Source organism: Ochlerotatus camptorhynchus, unplaced genomic scaffold (assembly GCF_037179485.1).
Source record: "Ochlerotatus camptorhynchus isolate MF236.1 unplaced genomic scaffold, CSIRO-AGI_Acam_v1.1 ptg000176l, whole genome shotgun sequence".
NCBI classification, from domain to species: Eukaryota; Metazoa; Arthropoda; class Insecta; order Diptera; family Culicidae; genus Ochlerotatus; species Ochlerotatus camptorhynchus.
The window spans coordinates 2,483,384-2,502,631 of NW_027040666.1; the positions used below are offsets into that span (position 1 = coordinate 2,483,384).

General features: G+C 44.5%; 1 protein-coding gene and 1 pseudogene across 1 annotated transcript; both read left to right on the top strand.

Moving 5' to 3' along the window:
• The first annotated feature begins 1,407 nt into the window (after positions 1-1,407).
• On the top strand, positions 1,408-2,567 carry LOC135701782 (synembryn-like; annotated as a pseudogene).
• Positions 2,568-7,896: 5,329 nt separating this feature from the next.
• LOC135701783 (uncharacterized) lies at positions 7,897-14,340 on the top strand. Its single transcript, XM_065222716.1, has one exon. The coding sequence runs from the start codon at positions 7,897-7,899 to the stop codon at positions 14,338-14,340; it is 6,444 nt and encodes a 2,147-aa protein (XP_065078788.1).
• The last annotated feature ends 4,908 nt before the right edge of the window (positions 14,341-19,248 follow it).

The window sequence follows — 19,248 nt, forward strand, 5'->3', positions numbered from 1 at the left end:
GTTAAGTATCTTAACAATGAAATTTTCGTGATTTTCCCATATAATTTTTTTTCAATAACATTATATATTATTGTTATTTTACTGTTGGTTGGTGAATTTATTGATTAATAAAAATAACAGTGTACTTTAGAGTGTATGTGTTGGCTTGACAGATCTACTTTATCGACCTTAAAAATAAATCGAGAAAATAAAACATTGCCCCGGGAAGGGAAGGGGGTGGTATGTCTGTTACGGGTGGTCATTTTTTTTACTGGTTATGGATCGAGATTCGATCCGGAACTTGTGAGAAATGCAGGCCAACTCCCCTGCGCTCGATATCCCTAGGTCACGTCTCCTTGGTGGTTGAGCGTCGTTGATAATGCATTCGACTGGAGAGAATCGCCCATGAAATATGCTTCCACCTGAGAGTTCCTTCCTGACATCTTCAAGTGGGGGAATTTTTTATTATTATTGTTTGATTATTGACTGCACGGAAAAGATCTCCATTAAGCTTTAGATAGGGTCTAGGATAAGATATGAGCGGACGCGGACTGCCTGGTTTTGAGCCAAACGAACTGTCAAAGCCAGAGCCATACGAGCAGCGCCTATCTTAATTACATTGGCAGTGTTGCTGACCCTCTCATAGTCTGCATGCTTCAATCAGATTTATTTTTATTGTTCGTGAAGTAACCCACAATGAAAATACACCAATATTTAATGCAACAACAATTTTTATTGTAATAGAGTTGTTCATTATTGTTCATGATCGAATCATGTTAACAATAAAATAAATGAAAAATACGATAAAAATCATTGTAACAACATTTTATTATGTACATTCATTGTACAGCTAGGTAGCAGTTTTGCCGTTTTCGGAAGAGTACAACATTATAACAATCATTTTTATTGTCGACAATAAATATTAATGTTAGAGCATTGTTTCCACTGAAAATTTCACTGTAATTTTTTTTTTCGGGCCGGCTCTGATTGTCAACGATTTAGGTAGTATTTTTAGGTAACTATTTAGCTTTTAGCACAACTTTGCTACTACGAATCCACAAAAGACATTAAATTGGAGGCGGATTCTGGTACGGAATTGCAGGCTGCTATTCTGAGCAACTTATCTTCATAAAATTAAAAATTACATTTAGGTATTAATTAGCAAATATGAATAGTAGTTAACTTTAACATAATTTTGATAAAACAATCATTTCATCCAGTTCACTTTAAAACAACCAAGATTGAAGAATAAAGATAAAAGCAATAAGCGCAATATTAAACGACATTAAATTTGAATCTGATACGGTAGGCCATATAACAGAGTCGATAGCCATTGCAAATCAACCATCTCTACCTGCTTATTTTCCTAACTTTCACTATTATTGCTGTTACTCTGACTATCCCCTATGTTCAACAGGTTTCCTTACTATGCGGTATCGTAAACAGGATTCATTTGACCCCTGTGGTTATTATTCTGTGATGCCAAATCTATACCTCTACCCTGGTGCAGTATGGACAGCGATTTTTCGCTGGTGACTTGGCCCTATGACCCCCTTCTGTGCTTGAAAATGAAAATGAAAATGAAATGAAATGAAGATCTCGAGTTGATTAATGAAGTACTGAAGGTTCTGTTCAATTTAACCGTTCACACACCCTTGAATGCCGTTCCGGAGGAAGAAGAAGCCAATCAATTCCATCGTTTAGCAGTAGTCGTTCACGATCTATTCTTCTATCGCACCCTGAATCGAGATACGATCATTTCTCTCCAATCGAACATTGTCAATCTCTTAACCAGTGTTCCGGTCAGCTGTTATAGCGAGCTTGTCTCACCGTTGAACCCGGAAGATCTGGATTCCAAAACCGTTGTGCCATTCGAAGGAAAGAACGTTTACGTCCTACACGTGCTGGTGGAGTTTCTGAGACGGGTTTTCCAAAAATCAGAAAAGAAGTCCGATCAGTACGAACTGTTGTCGCCTATTCTGACGGTCCTGATCAAGACGATTCGAGCGACGGCCCTTAACCGGCGTTACGTTCGATCGGAAGTGCTTCCTCCTCTGAAGAACGTTAAAGAACGACCGGAAGTCGGCACGGAGCTACGCAACTACCTTTGCTCGCTGCTAACGAGCCCGATCACTTAAATTGCCGACTTCGTCCTGTGCAAGGAAAACGTCGGTCGGATGATCAAATACACGGGCTGTGGCAATGCGGCCGGTCTGTTTGCGAATCGTGGGTTGCTGTGCGGCCGCCAGGGCAATACGGAACAGTATTCGTCCGATTCTGAGGACAGCGATACGGAAGAGTACAAACAGATCCAGCATGCCATCAATCCGGTGCTGGGCTGCTACGAACCACCGAAGCCGAACCCGCTGGAAGGCATGTCCGAGGAGCAGAAGGAGTACGAAGCGATGCAATTGGTGGCACTGATGGATAAACTGCAGCGACAGGGCATCGTTCAGCCGTGCAAGATCGGCGAGGACGGGCGGCCGCAGCCGGTGGATCATATCATGGAACTGCAGGACGAGATTCCCGAACAGCAGCGCGATCATAAGCGAAAAACCTAAAGCTTCCAAGAAAGGTAAGTATCGTGGTTTCAGTATTTATTCGAGTCCTAGCTTCGAATCGTAGCTGAGTGTACACTGGAGTCGCTTTTTACGCGGGTGATACGTCCCGCGTAAAAAAAAACCGCGTAAAAAAAAACCGCGTAAATTCCGGAATCCGCGTAAAAAAAAACCGCGTTAATTCCGAAATCCGCGTAACAAAAAACCGAGTCAAAAAAGACCGTGTAAGAAAAAACCGCGTAAAAAGCGATATACCGCGTAAATTCTGAAATCCGCGTAAAAAAAAACCAAAATCCGCGTAAAAAAAAACCGCGTAAATTCCGGAATCCGCGTAAAAAAAAACCGCGTAAATTCCGAAATCCGCGTAAAAAAAAACCGTGTAAAAAAAAACCGCGTAAAAAGCGACTCCAGTGTATTTATGTGTTCTTCGCGTGGAAGTCGAATAAAGTTATTCCAAATATTCTGCTACTACTGTTAGGGAAATGTTTCTGTCTATGGAAGTCTTAGTCAAAGCTGGCAAATCTATACATTATTGTGTAACCGAAGATGAATAATTCTATCAGAGCTGCTGTTGTGTAGATGTTGAACAACGTTTTTCCCACTTCTGATGTGCGCATTTTTAATCAACTGAAAAATTTCCGTTTCGATACCAATCATGATAAATGTGTTTCCGTACAGTAGAGCAGTCAGTATATAGTTCAGTTTTATTTATTGTCTATTGTTCTGAGCGGGGAAATAGATGCTTTTAGGTGTTGAAATTCTCCTGAGTGTCATCATTGCGAAAGAAATCGCCCTTGTTCGGATTTTTTTGTTTGAATTTTATTTATACAGGATTTTTAGATTTCACATTAATTATTTTTAAACCGATCTCAATCAGAAAACTGTAACGGTGGCAGCATGTTGCAATTGCCCCCTCCCTACTGAATAAACTGTGGTGGAGTTGGTTTCTCGAATTCGCCCGAAGCGTCTCTAAGAAAATATGACTATCAATTTTATTGTTCGATCCACTACACAGAAAATGAAACTTACCCAAAGCTTGAGTTTAAACAACTCAAATTTAAGTAAAACCGTTATAGTATCCCATTGGGTAAAAATCAATGTGTTATGATGGTTAATTTTTACTCAACGGTTGAGTAATACGTATATTACCCAAAGATGAGTAAAAACAAAAAGGAAATTTGGTGGGCCTAAATTTACTCAACGCTGAGTAACTTACTATAAAGCTTGCGTTGAGTGAAAATAACTTTGAGTTGGATGAAAAAAATGCCACGACGACGCCATTAGTGATTTTGCTCCCTTCGAATGAAGTTCAACGCGTGTGTCGTCCGGAAGTTTTTCTACCGCCATCCGTTCTGTTTTTCCCGAGGTTATTCTCCCGTGACCTGGTTCCTTTGAGACCTCATTCGAGACCATCGGTTGTTCGATTCCGAGCTCAACGTAACCTGGTGAGTCGCAAATCTAAAGCGCTAGTGGAGCAGCACATAAATAATTAATTTTTTTTAGGTATCCCAGTACTTGCAGCTTCCACCACGACTGTTGGTCTGGTTTTTTCTAGTGACCCCGGTGTGCCGTAGAAGCCAACCGTTTCGTTATTCTCCCGTGAGCCGGTTCCTTCGACACCATCGTTTGTTAAAAAATAAATAATAATAAATTTGTTATTGTCTTCACGGATGTTATTGTTTTTGATTTTTAACATTAGGAATAATTACGTGCTCGTCATGCAAGCGTCCCTTTTCTTTATAATTTATTTCGGGGAAAAAAGTGCCCGGTAAAATAACGTACCGTTGGGTTCATTTTACTCAAAAATAGGTTATTTATCAGAAAAAAAAACCCGGTAAAATAACTCATGGTTGAGTTAATCCGACCCAACGCTAGGTTTTTTTATTCGGAAAAAGTCCCCGGTAAAATAACCTATCGTTAAGTTAAATTTACCCAAAATTAGGTTTTTCCTTATTGATCAAACTTACCCAATGCAGTCTTTTCGATAATTTACCCAAAATTAGGTTTTTTCATGTTTACCCAAAATTAGCTTCTCGTACGGAACTTCGAGGTTGAGTCAAAAGAACTCTAATTTGGGTAATTTTTTATTTCTGTGTACATCTACTCGTAATACACTGCAAGTACGGTTGCGAATACAAAATACGTCGGTGCTTCGTATACAAAGTTCACGTATTCATCCTTTTCGGCATCCCACGCGAAACGCATGGACGATTTGAAGTCCTGGGAATTCTTATCTCCCACGGTCACCATGGCAGCCACTCGATACCGCTCAAAGCTGCACCGTTTGACCATATCTCGGAGTTCGACGCTGAGATTTTCCGCCAATCGCTTGGCACGTCGTGGGTTGTACTTATGATCCTCCAAGAATGAATTGAGATAACGCACTCGCTCACGATTGAACGGATGGCGCGGATATGACACACCTTAATCTGACTGCCACGGCAGCGGGTACCGCGCTTTTTTTTTGCTGGCAGTTGTGCTGTCTGTGTCACTTTTGACACCTGTTCTGGTACAAATTGCTGTCTTTTGCTCTAGTACCGGGTGCACCAGGTACACTAAAAAAAAACAGCTAGGTGAACCAAAAAAAAATCGCGTGAAGGAGGTCCTTACCCTTTGGGTCCATGGTTTTACCTCTATGGTTATAACATGTTATAGCGCTATCTTGAAGGTGGTTTCTGTGTTGCAATTATTTGACAACCGTTATAACATAGAGGTAACTCTAAGACCACTGGGTCCCGAAGAAAATCATTATTATTTTTGGCTCACTCAGTACCAGAACGACGGTCCCAAGCAGTCCCAAGCTATTTCACTCACCCCTACATGTTCTGCATGAATCCACACACCCCTGATGTTATCTGTCAAACTTTCATAGTGAATCAAAACAAACATAGTGTAGTAATAGAATTTCAACTAGAATAGGGTACGTTAATCGTTTGCTTGGGACCAATAGGCTACTAAAGTGGTGAGCCACTTTAAAATCGTTAGTTTCGTATTGATTGTTGTTATAACTCTCTAGTCTGTTACGAGTTAAATTTAATTCCGCAAATGGTTCACAGCCTTAAACCACAAACGAAGTGACAGACGGAGTGGCTCGAAAACTTTGGTGACTAACCTGCTATTGCAATTTTTCAGTGTACCACATGGCAACACCACTACTACTGGATTGTACCAACAATCAATACGAAACTAACGATTTTAAATTGGCTCACCACTTTAGTAGCCTATTGGTCCCAAGCAAACGATTAACGTACCCTATTCTAGTTGAAATTCTATTACTACACTATGTTTGTTTTGATTCGCTATGAACGTTTGACAGATAACATCAGGGGTGTGTGGATTCATGCAGAACATGCAGGGGTGAGTGAAATAGCTTGGGACTGCTTGGGACCGTTGTTCTGGTACTGAGTGAGCCAAAAATAATAATGATTTTCTTCGGGACCCAGTGGTCTTAGAGTTACCTCTATGATTGTACCACATGGCAACACTACTACCACAAACGAAGTGACAGACGACTAACTGGCGAAGAAATCCATTTAAATAATGTGGTTCACTGTAATAGAATTTTCTTGGAAGCTTGTGCCATCATCCACCAGATGGGTTAGTTTTTTTGTTTTGATTTGAACAAAGTTGATTTTGTGTACAATGATTCTTTGACAGTGTGCAAAGAGTGCGTATCATTTTGTCATTTTTTTATGCATTTCAGTTTTGAGTAGAGTGAAAGAGATAGAATCAAAACATTCTGATACATTTGGTGAAAATGCTAGTACAATCCAGTAGTAGTGTTGCCACGTGGTACAATCCAGTAGTAGTGGTGTTGCCATGTGGTACACTGAAAAATTGAAATAGCAGGTTAGTCACCAAAGTTTTCGAGCCGCTCCGTCTGTCACTTCGTTTGTGCTACTACTAGATTGAACTAGCATTTTCACCTAATGTACTAGAATGTTTTGGTTCTATCTCTTTCACTCTACTCAAAACTGAAATGCATAAAAAAATGACAAAATGATACGCACTCTTTGCACACTGTCAAAGAATCATTGTACACAAAATCAACTTTGTTCAAATCAAAACAAAACAACTAACCCATCTGGTGGATGATGGCACAAGCTTCCAAGAATATTCTATTACAGTGAACCACATTATTTAAATGGATTTATTCGCCAGTTAGTCGTCTGTCACTTCGTTTGTGGTACAGACTGGAGAGTTATAACATGTTATAACGGTTGTCAAATAATTGCAACACAGAAACCACCATCAAGATAGCGCTTTAACATATCAGTGCCAACATTTCAAAGGGGTGTAATTGCATTTGTAAACAATGTCTTTAGCCATAGATTTCTCGCAAATAATAGCTCACTCATGAAAAATAATAATACCACCAGGTAGATGAATGTTTCCTCTACCAGCTAGCATTGTAATTTTGGAGAGGTAAGATATCATTCGCGAGAAATTGACGGCTAAAGTCATTGTTTACAAAAGCAATTACGCTATGTCGCCGATACCCCTCGACGCGGCGAATTGTGGGTGAACCAACTGACCGAACCCTCGCGAGCGAAACGCCAGTGCCGGGCGAAGCGAATGACAGATCGAATGTAAAGAAACGCATATAGTTGTAGAAGTTTGCTTTGGTTTCTTTGTGAGGAAAAATAAAGAAGTGAATTCTAGTGAGGTGAAATAGCTTGTAAGTTTAGCGATTAATAATTGAAGAATTGTGATTTAAAACGTTTATTGTAATTACAGTTCGATTTGTATTTATAATTTCGCGGTTTTCCACGTAGTAAGTGGATCATTCATTAGAATTGAGGTATGTTGATCCTAAAATTAGAATAATAGTACTTACCTAGCTTGTTGCCTAACCTAAAATGGACCTAAATACCTACCGTTGGTTATAGATCGTGTCGGAATTGTCCATCCGTGGTAGACGGTGACCTGGCAAAACAAGAAGAACACTGAAAATGTAAGATTATTGTATTATAATTACCTTTGTATCATCACTAATGTTAACAATTAAATTACAGCTTTGAAGCTGCTAAGTTTGCAACTAAAAGACGGTGTTTGTTCTGACTATCGAGAACATCCTTCAAAGATTTTCATCCAGAGCTGGATGATTGCTTGTTGCCCATCGGGAAGGACATTTCACAGCAGCGAGACAGCGAGACGACCCACCGTTGAAGACGACCAACAACAACAACAACGACAATTCGCATCGATTGCGGACCGACATCGAAACTGCAGCATAATAAAGTCAGTGCCTTTTTTGATTCTGTCACCTTCGTCGGTTGTGAGTATCGTCGTTAGCATTAGAGTTAGTCGTCAAGCTTCACTAGAGACGGTTGTCAGGTTAATTTAGGTCGATCTCGAAATGTCGGACGAAAACAGTGTGACTTCGGTTAGCAATGAAAAGCATTGCAAAAAGTGCAATCGTGCGGATACCGATGATGATATGGTGTGTTGCGATGTGTGCGAATCGTGGATACACTTTCAGTGCGCGGGTGTCAGCGAGTCTATTGCGCAGCCGGAAAGAAGTTTCAAGTGCAACAATTGCCTGACAGACTGGGAGGGTGGTGCATCGAAGTCGGGTGTATCATTCAACGAGTCGTCCGTCAGTAAGAGCAGTCGAGTTTCGCAGAGATTGCAGCTCAGCCTTCAACTCCTTGAGGATGAACGGAAGCTGAGGAAGAAACGTGCGGAAGAAGAAAAGAGGATCCGTAAACTGGAAGAAGAGGCCAAGCTGAAGGAAATCGACGAAGAACAGGAGTACTTGAGGCAGAAATACGAGTTGATGATGCAGATTGTAGAAGAGAAGGATTCTTCAAGTAGGAGAAGCGGAGTCAGTGTGAAAAGTAGGCGCGAACAGCTGGAAAAATGGCTTAAAAAGGGAGCCCAACTGGACGGAGTTGGACAGTCGAAGCCCACAACGTCTGGACAGAAAGCTACCCTGTCAGTCCCAGCTGTTAGCAAGGAAAATCCCGGGATCGTGGTACCATTACCAATGCATTCAACTTCAAGCAGCCTTGTTTCGTTGAATCTTGGAGTACTTTATCCGGATCCGACCATTCCTGTTCCCAGTGGGAACGTTACCGCTCTGGCGAAGTCTTACGAGTCGAATGTCGTACCGATACCAGGAAGCGCATCATCTCATCTACCCACGATTGCTGCTGTTCCATTAACGACGGTCGTGACAGCTGGTGGAAGTTTCGTCACTTCGGTGGCCGCGGCGCCGGCGTTTACTTCGTCGATAGTATCGACTGTACCGATGATTCCAAAAGCGACTCGGTCTGGCGTTCCACTCGTATGTGACGGCTTCGCACCGGTCTATTCGTGCCCGGAAATGAAAGGCATGCTTTCGAGTGCAGCCGGGGTTATTCCGTCGATACCGTATAGTTCGAGTGACCTCATTAGAAATCCACAACATTATCTGGGTGCTGCCACAGTCGCATCGTTGCCACAGTTGCCGATTTCGACTTCGTTTCAACCAGTACCTCTCGTTTCCGTGAATCCGCCTGTTTCGTCAACGGTTGGTTCGTTCCAGTATCCTCCTTTTTCCAATGGAGCAATGCCCATAAATCCTCCGTTGTTACCAACTACAACCACCGCAAGTCTGGGACCGGGGATTCCAAACTATTCGAACGTTTACTCCGGATACTCAGTGCCGTTTCCGTACCCACCATCAAGTTGTCCATATCCCGTCATAGGACCGGAAATACCGCCCTCGGTAATACCAACATCGTTGTGCTACGGGAATATGAACCCTCCGCCAGTCAGTTTGGGACCGACCAGTGCCCAATTGGCAGCTCGGCAAGTAATGCCACGCGAGTTGCCGAAGTTCGGCGGGGATCCCCAGGAATGGCCTATGTTCTACAGTTCCTTCAAAAACACGACGGAGGTCTGCGGGTACACGGACGCCGAGAATCTGGCCAGATTGCAACGTAGCTTGGGAGGTTCCGCACTTGAGGCAGTTAGAAGTCGTCTACTCCTGCCAGCATCCGTCCCGTACGTGATGGAAACGTTGCATAAGCTATACGGAAGGCCAGAGATCCTGATTAGTTCTCTTCTGAAGAAGGTGAGAAACGTTCCGCCGCCGAAGTATGATAACTTGAACACCATCGTCGCGTACGGGTTGGTGATTCAAAATCTCGTCGATCATATCATCCTGGCTGATCAGCAAGCACATTTATCAAATCCAATGCTGCTACAAGAGTTGGTCGACAAATTACCCACCTCGCTGAAGATGCAGTGGGGTACGTTCAAACAATCGTCAGCGAACGTCAACCTAGCGACATTCAACAACTTCATGTCGGGACTAGTGAACCTTGCTGCCGAGCTAAGCATCGACGTGGAATCCGCCCAAAACTACCACAAACACCAAAAAGTGGAAAAGTCGAAGCAAAAGGAAAAGCTTTTCACTCACGCGAACGTGTCGCCAAGCGTATCGAAGAAGGAGAGTGCAAGCGGCGAATGTACGTCAAAAGCGTGTTCGTATTGTGAGAAAGATGGTCATCAGATCCTAAACTGTTACAGTTTCAAAGAGTTGGACATCGGAGGCCGATGGAAGGCAATGCGGCAGAAGAACTTGTGCCGATTGTGCTTGATACCGCATCGTAAATGGCCGTGTCGCTCGAAAAAGGAATGCGGAGTGGATAGTTGCCGAGTTCGACATCATATGCTGCTGCACAGTAGCCGCAATGATACTACTGATGGTCCAAGGTCTGGCGAGACTGTTCATCAAAATCATCACCACACGAAATCCTTTTCGCTGTTCCGCTATTTGCCAGTTACGCTGTACGGAGAGGGGAAACAAGTTGAAACTTTCGTGTTCCTGGATGACGGATCATCATCGACGCTACTCGAGGAGGAAATCGCTGCACAGTTGGGCATAGAGGGTGAACCCGATAACTTGTGGCTGAGTTGGACCGGCAAGATCAGTAGACAGGAGAAGACTTCCAAGAGAATAAGCGTGAAGATATCCGGAGCTCGGAAGAAGGAAACATTCCAACTGGGCAACGTGCGAACGGTGCGCGAGCTAGGGCTTCCAAGTCAAACGTTGGACTATTTAGAGCTGTCGAATACGTTCCCGCATCTTGAAGGTCTTCCCGTGGCTAGCTATGTCAACGCTAAGCCTGGCATGATCATCGGGCTGGAACACGTACGGTTGCTCACTAGCTTGAAGACTCGTGAAGGCAGCAGCAGCGAACCAGTTGCAACCAAAACTCGTCTAGGTTGGTGCGTATACGGGAGGAATTCTGGAACTGAAGGATCAGTTGAGCAGCTGCACATCCATGCCTGTGAAGACATTAGCAACCGCGAATTACACGATTCGATGCGAAAGTTCTTCGCAGTAGAAGATGCCGTTTTGATGCAGCAGCTCGAATCCGAGGAGGACAAACGAGCACGCAGCATTCTGGAAGCGACAACGGTACGGAGAGGAACTCGTATGGAGGCGGGTTTGCTTTGGAGAAAGGACAACGTGAACTTTCCGGGCAGCTACCAAATGGCGATCAGTAGGTTGAGAGGACTGGAAAAACGGTTGGCAAAGGATCCGGAGTTGCGTAGAAAGGTGAACGAGCAAATCGAGAGTTACGAGCAGAAGCAGTACGTTCGCAAGGTAACAGTGGAAGAGGTTGCGAATGCGAACCCTCAGCGTGTGTGGTACCTTCCGTTAGGGGTGGTGACCAATCCTAAGAAACCCAACAAAATTCGAATGGTGTGGGATGCCGCCGCGAAGGCTGGTGGAGTTTCATTCAACGACATGCTTCTCAAGGGGCCGGATCTTCTCGTATCACTCGTGGAAGTTTTGTTACGATTCAGGGAAGGCAAGATTGCGGTGTGCTCCGATATCCGCGAAATGTTCCTGAGAATCCTGATTAGGGAGGCAGACAAGTGGTCGCAGTGTTTCTTATGGCGTAGCAGTCCAGAGGATGAAGTGCAGGTCTACGTGATCAACGTAGCGATGTTCGGTGCAACCAGCTCTCCATGCACGGCGCAGTTCGTTAAAAACAAAAACGCTCTCGACTACGTGGAACTATATCCCAGAGCAGTAGATGCGATCATCAATAACCACTACGTGGATGACTTTCTCGACAGTGTCAACTCGGTGGAGGAAGCAGTACAGCTTGTCAACCAAGTACAGCTTATTCACGCAGCAGCAGGTTTCGAATTCGGCAAAATCCTGTCCAACTCGCAGGAGGTGCTCAATCGTCTAGGGGAGACTGGATCGACAGCCAGCAAGTCGCTGAGCCTCGACAAGAATGAAATTTACGAACGCGTCTTGGGTGTCGTGTGGATACCTTCAGCGGATCATTTCACCTTCGATCAGACAGGGCTCAAAGAAGTCTTGGGTAGTAACGGACCGATTCCAACGAAGAGGCAAGTACTGCGGACCGTGATGAAAGTGTATGATCCTTTGGGATTCGTGGCGCACTTCGTTGTGCAGGGAAAAATCCTGATGCAAGAGATTTGGAGAACGGGTACTGACTGGGATGAGCCCATAGCAGAACAACTGTACGAACTATGGAGTAGATGGATCGAGCTGTATGAGATGATCGACGAGGTGAAAGTTCCGCGCTGCTTTTTCGGAAGTCTTCTGCCACAGGAGGTGGACGAAATCGAGGTCCACGTGTTCAAGGATGCAAGCGTAGCGGCATGTGCGTGTGTCGCTTACCTGAGAATGATGTTCAGCGGAGGTAGCTGGTGTTCGTTGGTAGCAGCAAAAACAAAAGTTACGCCACTTCGGACGCTCTCAATTCCACGCTTGGAGCTTCAGGCTGCCATGATGGGATCCCGCTTATTGCAAAACGTGTGTTCGGCGCTAACCCTCAACATTCGAAAACGGTTCCTTTGGACGGATTCAGCGACAGTTTTGGCGTGGCTGCGCTCGGATAGCCGTCGGTACCACCAGTTCGTCGCTTTTCGGATGGGCGAGATTCTTTCGCTCACAAGCGTTGATGAATGGCACTACGTACCGTCGAAGCTCAACGTGGCAGATGACGCCACCAAGTGGAATTCGGGACCATCGTTTGATCCAGAAAACCGTTGGTTTCAAGGTCCATCGTTTCTACGAGATCCAAAAGGGCAGTGGCCTAAGCAATCAGCAGAAGTAAGCGAAGCAGACGCGGCAAGCGAAGAACTTCGAATGGTAGCGGTACACCAAACGACGGTGGAGATAGTTGATGCTGAACGTTTTTCAAGCTGGAATCGTTTAGTCCGTACGATGGCCTACGTTCACAGGGCGCTACGGTTCTGGAAGCGCACGCTGAGTGATGCACAATGGCGACAAGGTCCAGACCAAGAGGATTTCGAGAAGGCGGAGGAGACACTTTGGCGACAGGCCCAAGCGCAGGCGTATTCGGAGGAGCTTCACGAGCTGAGCAAGGGTCGCAGCGTTCGGAAACAAAGCTCACTGCAATCGTTGATTCCATTCATCGATGATCACGGAGTCATTCGGGTAGGAGGTCGGATTGGAAACGCGCCGCACATTGCATACACGGCAAAGTATCCCGTAATATTGCCAAGGGATCATCGTATCACCTTCCTTCTGGTGGATTCTTTCCACCGGCGGTTCCTTCACGCCAACGGAGAAACAGTCTTAAATGAACTACGGCAAGGGTTCTACATACCGAAGCTTCGGACTCTCGTACGTAAAGTCAGCAGAGCTTGTCAACACTGTAAAGTGCTGAAAGCTGCTCCGGTGCCACCGCAGATGGGACCACTGCCAAAGGTACGGTTGACACCATTCGTTCGGCCGTTTACTTACGTCGGTGTCGATTATATGGGACCTTTCGAAGTCAAAGTCGGACGCAGCGTGGTGAAGAGGTGGATTTGCCTGTTCACCTGTCTCACAGTGAGGGCGGTTCACCTGGAGCTGGCACACAGCCTTTCAACGACTTCCTGCGTGATGGCCTTCAGGAGATTCGTGGCCCGGCGGGGCGCACCGTTGGAAGTCTTTTCCGATAACGGCACGAACTTCGTAGGAGCGAATCGCCAGTTGTCTGAAGAGAAGCAGAAGATCCAGGACATCGTCGAGGACTGCGCTGCTACATTCACCAACGCGAACACCCAGTGGCATTTCAACGTTCCAGCGGCTCCGCACATGGGAGGACCATGGGAGCGTATGGTCAAGTCCGTAAAGGTAGCGATGAAGGCAGTATCGGATAGTCCGCGTCATCCAAGCGATGAGGTGTTGGAAACGATCATGTTGGAGGCTGAAGCGATCGTCAACTCGCGACCGCTGACCTACGTTCCCTTGGAGGCAGCAGACGAAGAGGCACTCACGCCAAACCACTTTCTGCTGTATGGGTCAACCGGTATCAAGCAACCAGCAACCGAACCTGTGAACGGTAACATCCTTCGAGACAGCTGGAAGCTTGCGCAGCACATCGTGGACGAATTCTGGCGCAGATGGGTTCGAGAATACCTCCCGATGCTAACGAGGCGTACGAAATGGTTCGATGCAGTGAAGCCGCTGGAACCTGGCGATCTAGTCGTGATAGTCGACGAAAATTCGAAGAATCATTGGGAGCGAGGACGTATTTGTGAGACCTTTCCGGACAAATCTGGGCAGGTGAGGCGTGCTACGGTACAGACAGCTAGAGGAGTGTTCGCTAGACCTGCGGTGAAGCTGGCGGTTCTGGACGTGGCAAGCAACGACAGGAGTACGGAAGCAGTCGCTCCGGAAACGGAAGTGGTTCACGGGTTGGGGGATGTCGCCGATACCCCTCGACGCGGCGAATTGTGGGTGAACCAACTGACCGAACCCTCGCGAGCGAAACGCCAGTGCCGGGCGAAGCGAATGACAGATCGAATGTAAAGAAACGCATATAGTTGTAGAAGTTTGCTTTGGTTTCTTTGTGAGGAAAAATAAAGAAGTGAATTCTAGTGAGGTGAAATAGCTTGTAAGTTTAGCGATTAATAATTGAAGAATTGTGATTTAAAACGTTTATTGTAATTACAGTTCGATTTGTATTTATAATTTCGCGGTTTTCCACGTAGTAAGTGGATCATTCATTAGAATTGAGGTATGTTGATCCTAAAATTAGAATAATAGTACTTACCTAGCTTGTTGCCTAACCTAAAATGGACCTAAATACCTACCGTTGGTTATAGATCGTGTCGGAATTGTCCATCCGTGGTAGACGGTGACCTGGCAAAACAAGAAGAACACTGAAAATGTAAGATTATTGTATTATACTTACCTTTGTATCATCACTAATGTTAACAATTAAATTACAGCTTTGAAGCTGCTAAGTTTGCAACTAAAAGACGGTGTTTGTTCTGACTATCGAGAACACGCCCCTTTGAAATGTTTACACTGAATATTATAACCGTTGAACTGCAGCGTTGGAAGAAAACACGCACACCATAATCTATACATGTACGAACCCACACCACTGAGCGGAGAGTACAGCGCAAATCAAAACACGAAGTGGTGTCATTACTCATCGTCATCACTCAGCTTCGGCAGCTTTAGTTTACGATTTAATTCGCCGTCATTGAAAAATACCTTCTTTATAAAATAGAAAAGTAATCATTATTCCAACGTAATTTTTGAATAGCCAATAGCGTGCAGCGTTGGCCAAGGAAGACGGCATATTTTATTACGTTTGTTTAGCAATGATTTCGATACGTTGCGTTTTTTCCATGTATACTTCTATGCAACTTCTATTATGAGGAGCAACAGCTTCATAAATCATCAATTCAGTGCCAACATTTCAAAGGGGCGTAATTGCTTTTGTAAACAATGACTTTAACCGTAAATTTCTCGCGAATGAAATCTTACCTCTACAAAATTACATTGCTTGCTGATAGAGGAAACATTCCTCTACCTGCTGGTGTAATTATTTTTCATGAGAGAGATTTTATTCGCAAGAAATCGACGACTAAAGCCATTGTTTACAAATGCAATTACGCCCCTTTGAAATGTTGGCACTGAATTCTCGATTACTTTTTCGAAGGGACGTATCTGCATTTATTATTGTTTTCTCAAGGTTTTCTGATGCGTATAACGTGGTAATGATTGAAAATGGATGCAATCATAACGAAGTGAGAATCTTGCTATCGCAATATAATGATGATGACATCGATCATCCTCTTCCCTCGGCTGATCATCAACGTCCACGCTGGCATATGTCATACTGACACCTGTCATTTATTGAGCCCTGGTGGTAAAGTTGGCGGGGGACTCCTAACAGTTTCAATGTGCACTCACGAGATGGCACTGCGATCACATAAGGGTGGTGTATCCATTGCCTTGTTCGAGGAATTGATTTGTGGGATATCTTGTTAATGAAATATCTTTGATAGAAGATCGCTGTGCTCAGAAAACGAAGCTCTTTCAGATGATACATAAAAACCGATATATTTTTCAAAATTAAAGAACCCAATTCTACTTGCGGTCCGAAGGATCACCACTCCAGTCTGCATCACAGTAACCAATGAGAGTTAATGGTTCATCGTTCGCAGCTGACAGTTTCAGCTTGTAGTCGGCAGTCTTCAGCAGGTATCGTACAACGCGTTTTAGTTCGACCCAGTCGATCTCCGTTGGATTGCTAACCTGCCTACTCAGGATCGAAACACTTGCGGCGATGTCCGGCCTTGTATTCAATGCAACATATAACAGCGCACCTACCAGGCTGTGGTAGTGCTGGTTCGTGTCCAGCTTCGGGCTGCCTACCCGACTGCGGTAATACCCAAGATCGAGCGTAATACTCGAGTCTCTCGCGTTCTGCAGACCGAAACGCTGCGCAAGCACCTGGATGAAAACTTTCTGGTCCAAACAGAAGTACCCTTCACGGTCTCTTGACACTCGAATTCACCAGTTCCTTGGAATTCTCCCAGCGAAGTCAAAGAAATCTTCTTCTGCAATTCAGCTTCGATCCGCTTGATCTCCTTCTGAGTTGTGCTCGCGACCACCATGTCGTTGACATAAATAACGAGGTACACGACTCCGCCGTCCGGCAACGCCTTCACGTACAGGCACGGATCTGATCCCGATTGCAAGAAACCAAGCTCTTTCAGCATCGAACGGATCGTAAAGTTCCACACACGCACCGCCTGCTTTAGGCCGTACAGGCTGCGCTCGAGCCTGCAGACCAGTTACTCTTTCTTTGGAACTACAAATCCCTTAGGCTGCTGCATGTACACTTCCTCTTTCAGCTTGCCATGTAGATAAGCAGACTTGACGTCCAGGTGATGAACTGACATCTTTTTCTGTCCAGCGACCGTTAGGAAAATCCACAAAGTCGTCTGAGTTGCCACCGGAGCGAAAACGGCATCGTAATCGACTCCGAACTTCTGCGAAAACCCTCTTGCTACAAGTCGCGCTTTGAACCGAGACACGTTGTCCACGCTGTCGTGCTTCTTCTTATATACCCACTTGCAGCTTATAGGAGCACGACCAGTAGGTGGCTCAACGAGTGTCCACGTTCGATTCTCCATCAGCGACTGGTATTCTTCCGTCACCGCGGCCTTCCACAACTCTTGCTCTGGACCGGATATGGCTTCTTCGTACGACATTGGCTCCTCCTGCACCAACATGGCTGCGTTGATTTCATAGTCGGCGAACCGCCTTGGCAGCACGCCTCGGGCAAATTTATTAAACTTCCACATAACGGGAACATGTCATATTGGTTCAGTCTACACACTTAGATTTTTTTGCCGAGATGGGCACCACCGAGTGGCTCGGCATTTTATTTTGCTGGAAATTCAGCAAAAAATATGTTTGTTAGCCGAGATCTCGGCAAAATTCCCGTTTGTTAGCTGAATCTCGGCAAGTTTTTCACTGAGATCCAGCAAAATAAAATGCTGAGCTGCTCGGTGGTGCCCATCTCGGCGAAAAAATCTAAGTGTGTACACACTTAATCTAGCTCGGTAAAATCTCCAACAGCCGATTACCTCGGTATTTACTTTTGCTGATATCTCTGCAAAATATCTGTATGTTAGCTGATATCTCAGCAAAATGTTATTTGTTAGCTGATTCTCGGCAATTTTTTCTTTCCCTTTATACGTCGGTCTCTGTTCCGCAATCTAGTGCCAATCACCGACGGACATCGATTGCCATCCATTGACGGCAACCGAATGTGCAGGAAGGCAGCTTCCACACCTGCGAAGGATATCGCACCCATTCACAACAACGCACATGGGCCGAGACCAACGGCTTTACTTCCCTTCCGAAAGAAGACTTCTCGGCAATTGTTTTACTAAATCTCAGCAAAATAAATTGCAGAATTACTCGGCTGTTGGAATCTCGGCGAAAAATTTTAAGTGTGTAGATAGCAGTAGAACACATAGGCGTAACCAGAGGGGGGCTGGGGGCAACTGCCCCCCCTAAACTCAGCAACACAAAGGCTTTCGGTGAAATGGCATTCGGCCAAATTTTCCATAGTAATTTTTTTTCGCTCCTCCCTAGCTCGAAACCTGGCTACACCCTTGGAGAACAGATGATCGAGAAATAGTTGTAAATGCACTACCGTGGACCCCCGGTAATCTGACCGTTCTTAATCGGAGCACTTTTTAGTTTGAACCCCGCTAATCTGCACGCATTGAAAACTAAAAATTGCTAAGTTGATTTTTAGACTACATAAACGCAAGCTCCACTGCTTAAATTATTCTTTGTTGTTGCAAGATCGTTGCATTATTCCGGTATGCAACACTCCTGCTCCTATAATCGCGTAATCAATGTAACGAAAATTTATTATTTCTGATTTGGTACCCAACTATGAATGTCTGATATTTCCTATTAAACATGTTTCTAAGGTTGCGTTATTAAACCTCATTAAAATTTTAACGTTTCCATTGTTTATGCCAAACGTCCAGCATGTCAAATAACATTTTCGCCAAACGGCTTTACGCAAATGGCTCAATGCCAAACGGGCGTAATGGCCCTTATTACGGGTGTCACTTCACGGTGAACACGAAGTGAAGTGGAAACTTTTCACTCACGGTGAAGTGATTCCCATTTGATTTGCCCGGGAATCACTTCACCGTAAATGAAAACTTGTCATTTAACTTCGTTTTCACCGTGAAGTGACACCCGTAACAAGGGCATATGCCGTTTAGCATGACCATTTGGCATAAATGCGGAAAACGTTTATTATCCCGATAAATATGTATATTTTGGCTATTTCAACGGATTATGAAAGAACAGCTGATGATTAAAAGAAGGATAAATAATTATTTGTTGGGTATTTTGCCTTCTTTTTTTTTGCTCCCATGGTTTTTTTTCCTTGATTTGTTTTCCGTGCAATAATTATTCAACAGGTTGGAATCTATCAAAAAGCGGAAAAAAAAATTCAATATATTGTAGACCAACAATTGAAAATATACCATCAACTTTTAAAAAACAAAACGTTGATTACCAGCATCATCGTATAGGAGAAACTTTCCCCTACCCAAAGATGGTGTTAGTTTGCGTAGGCCACCCTTGATTCACGAGAAAAGGGTTTCCGAAGTTTTGTTCGCCATAGCTGATGTGCTCTTTTCTGTTCTTGGACGTGATTTGCTCGATTGGTTCAGCTATTTGACAGCTCAATTGATTTCCGAGATTCTATCCACCATTCTATGAATATAGCGACTATAGTGAGGAAGAGGTATATGAGATTTGATATGTTGCATGAATCGTTTTTCCTCATACTTAGCTCAGTCTATAAAGACTCAAGCAAGAGAAAACTTGTAAGATGATTGAACCATCAAGGTGAAGCGAATAAAACATCAGTATTCA

Coding starts and splice junctions, on each gene's coding strand:
- LOC135701783 (XM_065222716.1), top strand. CDS start 7,897: ATGTCGGACGAAAACAGTGTGACTTCGGTTAGCAATGAAAAGCATTGC.